This window comes from Sorex fumeus, unplaced genomic scaffold (assembly GCF_029834395.1).
Source record: "Sorex fumeus unplaced genomic scaffold, SorFum_2.1 ptg000095l, whole genome shotgun sequence".
In the NCBI taxonomy this organism is placed as follows: Eukaryota; Metazoa; Chordata; class Mammalia; order Eulipotyphla; family Soricidae; genus Sorex; species Sorex fumeus.
This window is the reverse complement of record NW_026606152.1, coordinates 499,205-513,020: the sequence shown is the minus strand read 5'-3', so window position 1 is coordinate 513,020 and position 13,816 is coordinate 499,205. Positions and strand designations below refer to the sequence as shown.

General features: G+C 60.0%; 1 protein-coding gene across 1 annotated transcript; it reads right to left on the bottom strand.

Annotated features, from left to right (window-relative positions):
- Positions 1 to 240: 240 nt before the first annotated feature.
- Positions 241 to 13,686, bottom strand: GTF3C4 (general transcription factor IIIC subunit 4). Its single transcript, XM_056132741.1, has 5 exons — positions 13,304 to 13,686; positions 6,467 to 8,281; positions 3,998 to 4,128; positions 1,743 to 1,831; positions 241 to 860 (listed from the first exon to the last, which is right to left on the bottom strand). The coding sequence occupies exons 1-5, from the start codon at positions 13,634 to 13,636 to the stop codon at positions 796 to 798; spliced, it is 2,433 nt and encodes an 810-aa protein (XP_055988716.1). The 5' UTR covers positions 13,637 to 13,686; the 3' UTR covers positions 241 to 795.
- Between the last annotated feature and the right edge of the window lie 130 nt (positions 13,687 to 13,816).

The following is a 13,816-nucleotide window of genomic DNA, read 5'->3' as shown; positions in this document are numbered from 1 at the left end:
GCCCGCGGCACAGGTCAAGCCCTTTGGCCACCTCTAGCCTCCAGGGGCCTGGCCACCATGCTTGTGAGGCCGTGCTTGGGCGCCTGCATCCTGGAAGCCCCTGGACAACACCGGTGTTGAAAAGACCTTCCTCTCTGCGCACAGGCCAGCAGTGAGCTCAGAAAGGGTGTGAGTGCCGCCTCACATCCCCCCGGGCACGCTGGGGCTAGAGCCTGACAGCAGGCAAGACCATCAAAGTCACAATTCATTATTAATTTATTGAGTCACCTGATCTTTTGACACATTAAAACCAACTTTAGTCTCGGCTTCAACCTCTTAAAAATAGAGTTTTAGGAAAATGTTTTCAATATACATGGAAAACAACAATGGATGGGATCTGGCCTGGTGGCAGCCCACGCACAGGCTCGGACATCGTCACGTTGGGGTACCGGGCACCAAGTACCAGGCAAGCTGAGCTCCGGCCCCCGAGGTCACCAGTCCCAGACTCGGATCAGAGCCAGCAGCCCTCAGAACCGGCCCAGCTCCGCCAGGCGGTCTCTGCTCCGGCAATGTGGCGGTACTCATTGTTCAAACTGCTTCCGTGACCACACTTGGAAAGTGCTTCTCACCGGGACGGAGTGGGGACCAGCATGCCTCTCGTGACCTCCGCCGCCGCACTCAGTCGCTGGAGAGACTCCTGGGGTCGCGGGGGTGGGGGGCCTTTCACCCTCAGTCCCCAGGCCTGCTGCCACCGCTGGGGCCCGGGCTGTGTTCAGGCTCCTCATGGGGTGCATCCTTCACACATCCCGCGGTCACTCAGAAGACAGGAGAGTCACAGAAGGGGCAGGGGCTCTGCAGCAGCCTCTTGATCCAGTCAGGGTCTGCGGGAGGACAGGGGGGCTGAGCATGGGCTGGGTGGCGAGGGTCTGCCAGAGAGGAGCAGGAAGAGAGGGGCCGTGACGCATGCCTCAGAGCTCCTACTCCCTTCGGGGCGACCCTGTTTCGAGTGCGTGGCACCGTATGCCTGGGGATTAGTGTAGGACGGCCATGGGAAGGTGAGCTGCCCTGAGTTGACTCACTTTATTTTTCTAGTCTGGGGCCGCAGGGGCTGCGCCCAGGGACTCACAGGAAGTGGGCTTCCTATCTACCATGAGTCGCATGTCCAGCCTGCTGTTTTTTTTTTTTTTCCTTGCTTTTTGGGTCACACCTGGCGATGCACAGGAGTTGCTCTTGGCTCATGCACTCAGGAATTACTCCTGGCGGTGCTCAGGGGACCCTACGGGATACTGGGAATTGAACCCGGGTCAGCCGTGTGCAAGGCAAACGCCCTCCCCGCTGTGTTACATCGCTCCAGGCCCGCAAGAGGCAGTTTTAGGGAGCATGTTTAGTTTTTGTTACAGAACCATGGGTTTCTCCCACACGATCATCGATGCCGGACCTGGGAGCAACGTGATGCCTGTGGCCACAGCCGTGGGTCTCAGACTCCCGAGGCGCTTCAGACCCCCACCGCCCCAATCTTATTTCCAGTCAGGTGGTTATAAAAGGTGGGCTGCATTGGGGGAGCCAGCACAAAAGAATTGAGACCCCCAGGAAAGACGCAGTGGTGCCCACCCGGTAGCTGGCTTAGCAGAGCGGTCTCTGCCGTCAGGTCTGGGGTCTGACCCTCGGCGCCCAGAAGGGAGCGGGCGTGGGGGAGGAGCGCGTGCGGCTCGGCCCCCACACTGCTCAGGGGCAGGGTTCCAGTGCCGCACCCCAGGACTCACCTTCCGGAGATGGGTGGCGGGCGATACTATCGTGCAGCAGACACCTCCTGTAAATGAGGCTCTGGCAGGACTGGTAGGTCAAGAAGCACCTGGACAGGACAAGGCACAATGCGGCTGAGCCCGGCACGCGGAGCAGCGTCTGACCCCGGAACCGCCCAGAGCCCAGCAGCGCCGTGAACCCATTCTGCTGAGAGCTGAGACGCCCCTCGCAGCCCGGGGGCCTGTCCTGCCTGGCTGCTTTGGATTTCTTTTTTAATCCCATCCTTTTCTGAGAACGATTCCTGTTTGTGATTTGGACGGACAGGAGTAACAAAGAACTTTCCCGATGGTGAGGCCAGAGAGCGAAGGCAGTGAAGTGAATGGGGCCCGGGCACCACCCAGGACGGCGCGCACTGAGGCAGGGACAGACTTCTAAACGGGAAGTTCCTAACATCCAGCAACTAGCGCAGAAAACCCCCGGGAAGGAAAGGGGAAAGCTGAAGCCCTGAGCAGACCAAGAACCCCGGGGGGCAGGGGCGCCGTCTCTGGCCCGGGCCCCCCTGGACAGTGGTGCAGGATGTGCCCACGCAGCCCCTGCCCAGAGCTCCGGGGCCACCAGGCACTGCGGTGAGCACGGGTCTACGGCTTGGTTCCTCTCCTCAGCTTCGTGAAAGGTCTGAAGACTCAAACGAGAAGAAGCACAGGATGACAATAAAAACTCCCCCGAAACCGAGGACCGCCAATAAGGGAGCGAAGAGGAACCTTGATCGTTAAGAACTTTGGGGCCGGAGTGATAGGACAGCAGGGAGGACGTTTGCTTGGCCTGCGGCCAACCTGGGTTCAACTCCCGGCCTCGCCCATGGTCCTCTAAGCCAGGAGTGCTCCCAGACCCCAGAGCCAGGAGTTAAGCCCTGAGCACTGCTGGGGGTGGCCCCCAAACCAAACAGATGGAAGAATGGGATCCGGGTACTGATGGAGAAAACGTCCCTTGTGTTCTGATAAGGGAACTGACACTTGCGGAGGAACCTGCAAGATCCTGTTCCCTGGAAGGGTCCAGAGCCCTCCAGCCCAGACCCATACAACTCCCTGCCCTCTGGGCTTCCAACTCAGAGAAACAGAAGGTGGGAAAGTGTATTAACCAGCAGCTGTGCTGCAGCAGGAAGCCCAGGAAGAACATGACCATGGGGGGGGGGGGGGCGGCGGGGGAGTGGGCAAATGATGCTTGGGAGCACCCGGGGCAGGAGGCAGGTGGGCTCCGAAGGCAGGGGGTCCCGAGGTGATGGGGCAGTTGCTGGGCCTTCCCGGGCTATGGAAAGGACCTTGGCTTTCACTCTGCAGCAATGGGGAGCTGCTGGGCTCTGCGGCAAGGGGTGATGTGGCTGGTGGATTCATGAGCCGGACAGGAAGACCACTGGGAGCTAACGGAGGGCAAAGGTCGGGGACGTGGCTCGGCGGCAGAACACATGCCGTGCACGCAGGCCGCCCAGAGCTGATCACTGGCACAGCGCACACACAAATAAGGCCACAGGGCTGGGGAACAGCACAGCGGGGAGGGCGTTTGCCTCGCACGTGGCTGACCTGGGTTTGATCCCCAGCATCCCATAGGGATCCCGAGCACCTCCAAGTATGACCCAAAAAGGGGGGGGGGTGAGGAACCCAGCAAAATAAAATATCTAGACAGGACTGCCGGGACCACAGAGGTGGAGAGGCAGGGAAAGGGTGGGCTCAGAAGGCAGTTGCTCGCGCCACCCTGCCGGGCTGAGGGAGCTGGGGTTGAGTTTAGCCAACAGAGAGCAGAGGTCAGGGAGCACCCGGTGGGGTGCTTTGGGGATGGAGGGGCACAAAGGCCCAGGAGACAGACGGACGCAGGAAACCAGGGGTGCAAGGCGGGGAGGTGGGGGCAGAGCGACCCAGGCTGCCCAGCCGCTAGGAGGCCAGAGCGCTGGCCACCTGGAGGGCGTTGCAGGGAGAGTGTCCGAGTTCTCACGCCCACTAACTCTGCGATAATTTTCATACTTTGAAACAACAGAGCATTGCAAGAACCAGGAAAGCCACACATGCCGTGCGGTGAACGCCGCCCGGCAAGGCTGCGTGTCTCGGCCAGAGCATCGGCCTTCCCTGCCTGTGGCCAGCCCCGGGCAGACAGGCCCCGGAGCACGGAGCTGGGAGCTGGGGGTGAGCTCCCACACAAGCTTCCGCCTGCCTGCAAGTCTCGGGCACCAGCCCTCGCGGGGAAACACAGTGGCCGGTGTCCCCTACAGCTGGGAGCGGCTTACCGGAGCCAGATGTGGCCGTTGGAGCAGACGGCCTGCTTGCGGTCGGTGAAGGGCAGGACCTCCTTGCACAGGCTGCAGTGCTCGGGGAACGTCTGCTTGTTCATCTTCTTCGAGATGTGGCCAATCAGCACCTGGGGGGCAGAGCGGGTGATGCGGGGAGCGGCAGTGCCGGGGCGGGGGCTGCTTTCCTAAAGTGTCGGCTCAGTGACAAGACCTGTGAGGAGCGCCAGCGCCGCGGCGGACGCTGGATGCCAAGGGAGAAGTGCCGAGACCACGAGCTCTTACTTGCCTTGTCGGAGCCGCTCCTGAAACACAGACTTCAGAGTTCTGTTAGAAAACAAAGCGTTTCGCTATTATTTATCAAGCTTTGACTTTTTAAGAAGACGCTCTCTGTAGGTCCAACGCTACAGGAAAACGCGAACTCTGTGAAGTCGAACAGTGTCTGCTTTCGGGAGCGCCCTGCAAAGGGAAACCGAGCATCGGGATTTAAAAGACCTCTGGCCTCTGCGGGGCCCAACTCTGCCGCCTGACCATGAGCTCCTGCCCTCCACTCGCTCACCCGCTGGCCCGGGAGGGCACCCAGCTGCTGCCCAGTCCGTGGGACTCACGCCTCAGCAGATTGGTTTAGTCTTTACAACCTGGCTCCGGGCAGTGTGGCTCAGTGCCTGGGCCCTGTCTCGCCTGGGTGAGGCCCCTCAGCAGCCACCAAGCCACAGGCTCGGGACTCCTGTCTCCCCGAGCAGGGCCACCTCCTCCACCGGCAACCAGGCAGACAGTGGCACAGGGACAAAAGTCAGCTACTTTTCTTTTCTCAGTTTCTCTCACAGGGATGTCCCACCCCCCAAGCCCCCATTTCATACAAGCAAATATAAGGAGAACAGTTAGTTCAGCTGAGGCATCTTCCATGGGGCGTCATTCCCTGGGGTGGGGCAAGCTGGTTCTTGGGGGACGAAGGTCTTCTCCTTTCAGATAGAAAGCGCAGACATGGAGATCGCGTGTGCACACCATCTGTGGCACTAACATCTCCAAAGCTTAGGAAAAGCTGCCTTAAAAGTGCTTGGGCGGGGGCTGGAGCGATAGCACAGCAGTAGGGCGTTTGCCTTGCATGCGGATGGCCCGCTGAGCCGGGTTCGATTCCCCCGCCCCTCTCGGAGAGCCCGGCAAGCTATTCAGAGTATCTTGCCCACACGGCAAAGCCTGGCAAGCTCCCCGTGGCGTATTTAATATGCCAAACACAGTAACGAGTCTCACAATGGAGATGTTACTGGGCCCACTCGAGCAAATCGATGAGCAACAGGAGGACAGTGGACAGTGCTATAGTCCAAGACACCATGTTTACAGATGTCTGAAAGAGGAAAAATTCGATTACCAGAATTAAAAAAAAAAAATGCTTGGGCGGGTGCCTGTCGTGTGTGTGGCTGGCCCCTGGCCGGCCCGGGTTCAATCCCTGGCATCGCACATGGCCCCGAGAGCAAAAGCAGAACCAAACGCTTGGGAGGGAGCACTGGTGAGGGCTCTGCCAGGGGCTGGGCAGAGAGGCCCCAGCGCTGCTTCTGGGCACGGCGGGAGAGACGGCTGGGCGCAGGCAGGAGTGGGCACTGTGAGGCCAGAGCTGCAGACCCTCCCCCAAACCACACGACCCTAGGAAACTATTTCCCTACCCTAGCTGACACGGTTTCTAGAAGATTACCCCAACTTACAACCAACTCCTACAGGCATGGCTAAAGTCTGTTATTCCTCACTTTGGTCTTTAAAGTCACAGCCCACAGGGCGGGGGCTGAACCCCAGGGCCTCCCTGGCCTAGCATGTGCCCTGGGGCCTAAGAAATGAGTCCGGATACTGTTTAACCCACTGGAAACCACCAAACGGGTTCTAAAAGTTGCCATTTAAGAAGTTAGCATCACAGACAGTACATTGTAACCAATCCTAAAGATCACTGTCAACATTAGGAAGCCCATTCCCTCTTCTGTCTCAGGATTTCAGGATTTTGATAGCGCCAGGCCGGAAGCTTCCCGCAGCATCAGAGTAATAGTGAACCACTTCTCAGAACCCCAATAAGGGAAAGGTGCTGGGAACGGCGCAGGCGTAACACGTGTGGGGCCCCTCCCGAGGCTGAACCGGAGGGTCCGTCGGGACACTTACACTTTGTGGGATCTATTTCCAGCGGAAGTCTGTTCTAACACCAAATACAGTCGCGCGCTTTTGACAGAACCCGACCTCGGAGAAGGCGTGAGAAGCAGCACTCCACGTACCTTTGGGGACGAAACCATGAGCCCCCTCCAAGTCCTTCTAGACACCCGCAAAGGCCAAACCTTTCCAAACGGTCACCGAAAGGGGCCGGGCACTCAGGCCCCCCCCCACTGACCACGGCCCATCTGCCCGGCCGCTGTCTCCTCCAGGCGGGCAGCCAGGCCTCGCACTCCGGGCCACGGTCCCACGGGGAAGAGCGCCCGCTCCGTGGCCACCTACCCGAGCTGTCCTGTCCTCGTAGTCCTCGTCGGACATGAGGAAGTTGCAGAGCCCCCGCGTGGGGATGCTCGTGTTCTCCGTGATCCACGTGTGCAGGTACACCTCGCCCAGCACGCGCTTCATGTGCTCCCGCGTCAGGTGCATCTCCACGGCCTCGATCTTGCCCTGGATCTCCAGCAGCTTCTCCTCCACGGGCTCCCGGCTGCCGGACTCGTCGGCGGGCTCGTCGGGCTCACTCTCCCGGCTCCGGTCCTGTGGGCCCGGCCTGCCGCCCGGCCGGGACGAGGACGAGGAGGCGCCTTCCTCGTGCGGCTCCTCCTCCGAGGGGCCAGGCCGGGGTGAGTCCGTGAGCAGGATCTTGGCGTCCTCGTGGGGGGGCTTCCACAAGACCTCGGACGGGCTCTTCTGCATGGACTGGTACCAGATGCGCAGCAGGAAGAGCTTGAAACGCCAGAAGTAGGTGGTACCGCTGCTCTCGATCTTCTTGTCCAGCGCCTCCTGCAGGAACTGCGGGATGTGCTTGTCCCGGAGGATCTTCCAGCGCACCAGGTCGATCAGGTCCACCTGCTTGAAGAGGTTCTGGACCGAGGACTCCAGGAGCTGGGCCGCGGCCTCCTCAAAGGTCTTCAGGGTGACAAACTGGACCTGGTAGTTCTTGTTGACGGGGTGGAGGCCGTTGACCATCCCCTCCGTCGTGATGACGGCCAGGTAGGCCCCACAGGGGCTCACAGCGATGCCGTGCGTCCGCACCGAGCCGAACACGTCGGACAGCTTGATGAGCTGGTGCTCGAACTTGAGCGCCACGTCCGTGAAGATGGGGATGAGCTGCCGGACCTTGCCGTCGCTCGAGCAGGTGTAGACCGTGCCGTTCTGCTTGTCGGCGGCCATGGAGACGATGGGCAGCGAGTGCAGGCCCGTGACGTGGGAGTTGTGCACGTTGAGGCCCGCCTTGGAGATGAGCAGTAGGCACCAGAAGACGTAGGAGCCGCGGGCGGCCACCACCAGGCTGCAGCTGCACTTCTGGTAGGGGTGGTAGAGCGGCACGCACTTGATGCTGTGCACGGGCAGCTGGTCCGTCTCCTTCCACAGCACCACGGGCTGCCGCAGCGTGAAGTAGCCCTTCACGGCCTTGAGGTTGACGGGCAGGATCTTCACGGGCCCGAAGGCGCTGCCCACGATCAGGCCGCTCATCTTGCGGTTGCTGTGCTCGTACTCCCACCAGAACAGCACGCTGGGGGAGCTGATCCCCGACTCGATGGTGTTGCAGGAGGAGATGGACTCCTTGCCCACGAAGGGCAGCTGGAACTGCCACACGGCGATGTTGCCGTTCTCGAAGAGCACGGCCAGCAGCACGCTGCCCACGTCCCGGCACTCGTTGTTGTGCTTCACCTGCTGCGTGGTGCAGATGCCCGACCACTCCATGCGCACGGGCGTCTGCATGCTGTGCCGCCGCTGGAACTCGGCGAAGTCGCCCAGGCTGCCCTCGGGCACCTGGCTGGCGGAGAGCCGGAAGCTGGTCTCGTACAGACGCTCCCCGTAGATCTCCGTCAGGTCCACCAGCTGCACCCACTGCAGCCGGTTGAGGTTCGCCTGGATGGTCAGGCGGTTGTCCATGGTCAGCGCGGCCAGCAGGCACCTGCCGTTGGCGTCACAGCCCATGGGGGACCAGCTGGTGTACTTGAACCCGCGCATAGGCGGCAGCGCCTTGCCCTCAGGGTTGAACACTCTGTCCAGCATGAAGGTCTGGCTGACTGAGGGGTCTTTCGAGGCGGCGAACTTCTCTTTGCACTCGGCAACTTCTGCTTTAGAGCCGACCTGAGAACGAGACACAGACGCACGAGTGAGTGCTGCGCCCTGCCGCGCGGTGTCACGGAAGAGGCAGGGACTCGCTCTAGAGATTCTCCACCGATCCTGCCGGCCTTCTGTGACACGCATGACCGAGCACGCGAGCAACCTCTCGGGAAACAGTGATCGTCCCCGTCCGGAGCGACAGGGGAGGCTCACTGTCTCACACCTCCCAGGCAACTTCTGGACTTCTGGGCAACTACAGGGGGCTGAGGGACGTTCGAGACAAAGGAGTGATGAAAGAGTCCTCATTAACCAACGGTCCCTACACGACACTGATGCGCGATGACAGAGAGCCGGGAAGGCTGACCCGGAGCGGGCGGAACGGAGCTTGGCAGGACACGGCTGCCGGTGCCCTGGAGAGCACAGCCCCCTGCTGCCTCCTAGCATGCCGCACACGGAACGGGCAGAACCAACAGACACGGTTAGAAAGGCTTCGGCCCGAGAGAGGCAGAGCAAGGCCACCCTCTGTGTTGCATGTCCTTGAGCCCAGAGTGGAAAGAGGCGGCCCTCCGGGGGGGTGTCCTGGGCAACCTGCAGAGAGGCGGAAACCGGAACTCAGAGCAGCTTCAAAGGCATCCCTGAGCGGAAGTGATGAATGAAGGAAAGTCACAGACGTGACAAGCCACAGCTGTCGCAGGCTCCCCAGGACAGGCCAGTGAGGAGCGTGTGGGGTGGCAGCAGACCAAGCTCTGCGTGCAGGAGGCCCGGCTCGGACCTCTGCAAGCTCTCTCCCCCAAGCCCCACCAAGAATGGCCCCCGAGAGCAAAGGTCAGGAGTAGCCTTGAGCATGGCCGGATGTGGTTTCAACTGTCCCCGCTCCCCAAATGGCTGCTCTGTGAAGACAGCAGTGGCATTTAGAAACTAGCACGGGTAAGTGGAATAGTCTAATTTTATTAACAAAACCAAACCAAAATTGTTCTCAGGCCAGAGAAACAGTACAGTGAGCAGAGCACTTGCCTTGCACGTGGCTGACCTGGGTTTGATCCCTGCCACCCCACATGGTCCCCCACGCCTGTCAGAAGTGATCCCTGAGCACAGAATCGGGAGTAAGTCCTGAGCACTGCCAGGTGTGGCCCTAAAACCGAAAGAAGGAAAAATGGAAGAGACTAATACAGCTTGTCCCTCCCTGTTGGGAGGCCGCCTCAGCTGTCAGAGGCAAAGCACAAACTGATGAGGCTCAAGAAATGTGAGCAACCGTGTTCTACAAATGCTCTCTGAGGGCTAAAATGGTGCAGAACGCAAGAATGGAGGGCATCTATCGACGAGTGTCAGTGGAAAGGCAGTAACTGCTCACCGAGTCCTTCACTGCGATGGCCTAAGCGACACTCCTTAGAATAGCTGTGCTCACTGTAGACACCAACTTCTCAGAACAGACTGGAGAGGCTCCGAATGTGCGCCCAGAGCAGCCCGGGTACAGCGGGGAGCACCGCCCCTTATCCTACCACAAAAGGCAGAATTCCTGACAGGGGAACAAGGCTGGTGTCAACCTGGCGGGAAAGTCCTTAGGGCTTGGGGAGTAAGTTTTAATATATTGCTCTGAATTTGTCTACCGCGCTTCCCCACTCACCACCTCACGAAGCTAGCTAACAACTTAAGGCAACTGTGCCACAGTCCAGTTTCGAGGCCCACAGCCAAGCAGGTCATCATACATGACCTCACTGCAGTGGGCCACATTTACAAACACACCCGTAGCCACCTGACAAAATGTCATTCGGAGCTAAAGGGAGTAAGTAAGCTTCTTGAGGGGCAGGGCACTTGATCCCAAAGGCGAGCCATTCTGAGCTGACAAATGGTCTAGAGTTACTACCACGGATGCCTCACAAATTAGAAGCATAGATCACACTAAGTTTATTATCAGAATTTGGGATTGTATACTAGACGGTTCTCTACACCAGCCGTCCAATCAGAAGACTGCAAATTATTACTACAACTTTTATTTTAGTTTTGGGGTCACACCTAGGGTGCACAGGGATAGAACCTGGGTCAGCCGCGTGCAAGGCAAGCACCCTACCACTGTACTATCCCTCTGGCCCGACACTCCGATTTTAAGGTTGTTCGGATTTCAACTTTCCCTTTGTATCCCATCAGCTCCGTGCCCTGGGAGTCACCCACAGGAAGCCGACAGTACCTGAGGTACTGGACAACGGCAGCTCCCTGAGGTCATCCAAGTAACAGAAGCAGAGAGCACGCTTCCAGGGGCGCTGCTCCGAGCCCTGGGTGCACAGAAGTTGGGGAGTGTCTACCGTCCACTTTGGCTTGCAGCGTGTGTACCCAGATGAATGTGCATCTCCAGGGCCTGCTCAGGGCACCCCCAGCCTGCAGGGCTCCCCACTGGTCAAACCAAGCTTCTCTTGGCAGTCTCGCGTCAACGGAAACACCACTAGAAACCCCAGCCCTTTATGTGGAGATAACGTCCAGTCCTCCCAGACCCCCAAGTAGCCCCCCAATCTTATCAGACAACACTTAGGCCTCGAGATACTCTGGCTGCCACACTGGTGGGCTGTGAGCACAGTCTGCCCAGGGAGGCCTGAAGAAGGAGTGGGGTCGTGCCCGTTTGCTGCTTGTACTCTGCAATTTCCACTTTGGTCTTTTGTTCTAAGCTCAAAATCCTCTTTGGATTTCTTTCAGCCAGCCAAGAACAGATACTAAGGAAGGTATTTTATGAGAGCAAAGCACTGGAAAAAGAAAAAAGAAAAAGAAAGAGACAGGGGAGGATTTCTTTTTGGGCCACACCTGGTGGTGCTCAGGCTTACTCCTGGCTATGTGCTCCAGCATGATGCCTGGCAGGCTCAGAGGCCTGTACCCGGGCAGGCCATGTGCAAGGCAAACATCCTCCCCATGTGCCATCTCTCCGGCACAGACGGTCTGTAGCTAAGACAGCGGTGTAGTCCAGGGCTGACTGGGATTTGGATCAGATACCAGAATCTTCGTGTCTATAGCTCAGCACTGACCCGGATTCTTACTCCTCTGTGCCTGCCGAAAGCATTTTTCACCTGAGCACATACAGTGTAAACGAGTGTGTGCAAACACATCTGTACGTTTCATTAATCTCTCAGCGAAGGCCACACGGGCAGGTTTTATTATTCCCCGCTGAGAGACGGCCTACCTTCCTATTCTATGTCAAAGCCCCCGTCTCTAAGTTCCTGTTTCCTACGACAACTCGGCACTCACCTGCTGGCCTCCAGTGCAGCCAGAGTCACATTCCTACACTTCAGGTCGGTTCATGCTTAGGAAACTTGGGCTGGGGTGGGAGAAGCTGCAGGGCTTCAAGCGCGAGCCTGGTGTGCGGTGGATCCAGGTGCAAGGGCCTCTGACATCACTGGGCCAAGTACTCCCAGCCCCGAGGGTCTGCACTGAACCACCTGAAAGCACCTGCGAGCAGTTTTTTGGGCAAGAACCCTGGGAGGAACTGAGACAGTGAGCACGGCGGGCGGGATCCCTGCCTTGCACACGGCCGACTCAATCCCCAGCACCCCATACGGTAGTCCTGAGTCCCACCAGGGGTGATCCCTAAGGTACCCTAAGGCTTCCCAAATGGAAGCTGATGTTCCCACGTACACCTCACCACTCTCTGGCTTCAGTGAGCTCGATGATGAGGCCACCTGTCATGTCCCTGTGTGGCGGGCACTCTGGGAGCGGCATCTGTAAATAACGGTCTTTTCTTATTTTTACATTTATAGGCTTTGGAGTCATACCCAGCAGAGCTGCAGTGCTTGGGGGACCATAAGCAGAGCTGGAGATCAAACCAGGGTTGACTTCATGCAAGGCAAGGGCCTTAACCCTGCACTTTTTCTCTCTCCAACCTGAAATAGTCAGGACTGGATCGCACCTGAGAAGGACACATCATTCCTGCCACCGGAGACCCACCCCTTATGGCACCTTTCAGAGCAAATCGGATCTGCCACCCCTGAAGACCTCCTTCCTTTCGTGAAACCCCCTCTGCTAAACCTTCTATGTATCTTTACACACACCCTACTAACTGGCTGCTCAAACTCTAGGATGCTCCCCTGCTTGGGCTATAAAAACTGTTTTCAAACAAATGCCTGACATCAGTAAATGCTCGATTTGAATACCCACATCCATTATCGAGGGGGGGGGGGGCTCCCAAGCCGAGCTCGGGGCTTGCACAGCACACCCAGAGAGCAGGTGTTGCTGGGGAGTGGCCCTGGATCAGCACCCAAGCACCGCACGCTCCCGGCACGCTCCCTAGCTCTACCTCCCTAGCTCTACCTCGCGGACTCCGTTTCATGAACATGTTGGAGAAGAGCGCTGGGTGGCAGGTGAGCGAGTCCAGCCCTGGCCAGGCTGCGCCGGACCGACCAGGGAAAGCACAGTCCTCTGGCTGTCCTGGCCCACCCGACTTGTTCACGCTTACCCCGGCCTGTTCCCATCTTCTCCAGATCTCAGAGGTCTGAGTCCGGCTGACGGGCAGTGATGGAATTCACACAACCTGAACGCCGAGTACTTCCAAAGAGCCAGGCTCCCCGCACCTAGTCAGCGATGCCTATTTTAAGACCAACGCACGGGCTGCTTCCCCTGGCAAGAGAAAAACTTCTCTTCGGCGTTAAGTGCGCTCTCTGCCTGCAGGGCCCTGGATCTGAGGCCGGGCTGCCGTCGGCTGGGACGGAAGCTGCGGGGAGCAGGAGCTCTGCCCCGGCTCCAGACCACCCTCAGCACGCATCGGAACTGGCACGGGGCAGAGGGGGCACGCACCGGACGGAGCCACGCGCGCGCCGCGGGGCAACTTCGTCGAAAGCCCTCAAACACGAGGGAGCGAAAGACAAAAGAGAAAGCCCCCCTCCCCCCAGCACGGACTCTGCCGCGGGCCGGGCGGGACCCGTCCCGCCCCGCAAACGCGGTCCCGCAGAGAAAGTTGCCGGGCGGCCGCGCGCGGCGCGGGGAACAAAGCGGGGCGCCCGGCGCAGACAATGGGCGCCGCGGCCGGGGCGGGCCGGCGGGGGCGGGGCCTCGGCGGGGGTCGCGGCTCACCTTGAGCAGGCAGCTGTTGAGCGGGGCGGGCACCGAGGTGCGGTGGATGACCAGGTCCTGGCCCGGGTTGTGCACGTCGCAGATGAGCTCCAGCACGGCGATGCTGCGCGCCGTGGACACCGACACGCGGTGGTCCTCGGACCAGGCCAGCGGCTCCAGGCCGCTCACGGCGTACTGCAGCTTCAGCGACGGCTCGCGCCGCGTCACCAGCAGGCGGAAGGCGGCGCTGGGCCCGGCCGCCGCGCCCGCCGCGGGCTCCCGGCCGCCCGCGTCGCCCTCGTCCTCGTCGCCGGCCGCCGCGGGCCCCACCCGGGCCATGTCGGCCGCGCTCATGTCCCCCCGCGCGCACAGGCCGGATGCCCGCGCGCCGGCTCCTCCCGCGGGCCCCGCGCGCCGCCGGCCAGGAAGGACCCCGCCGTTGCCGGGCGACGGGCCGCGGCTGCCCGGCGCGCTGCCTGTCCGCGGGCGGCCGGCCCGGAAGGCCCCCGCCGTTGCCAGGCGACGGGCCGCGGC

What these genes read in the sequence shown, in the direction of transcription:
- GTF3C4 (XM_056132741.1), bottom strand. Translation starts at nt 13,636, where the DNA reads ATGAGCGCGGCCGACATGGCCCGGGTGGGGCCCGCGGCGGCCGGCGAC. An exon ending in ACGAGGACAGGACAGCTCGG is followed by an intron (nt 4,129 to 6,466) that starts GTAGGTGGCCAC and finishes TCTGCCCCCCAG; the next exon opens with GTGCTGATTGGCCACATCTC. An exon ending in CCGCCACCCATCTCCGGAAG is followed by an intron (nt 861 to 1,742) that starts GTGAGTCCTGGG and finishes GTCCTCCCGCAG; the next exon opens with ACCCTGACTGGATCAAGAGG.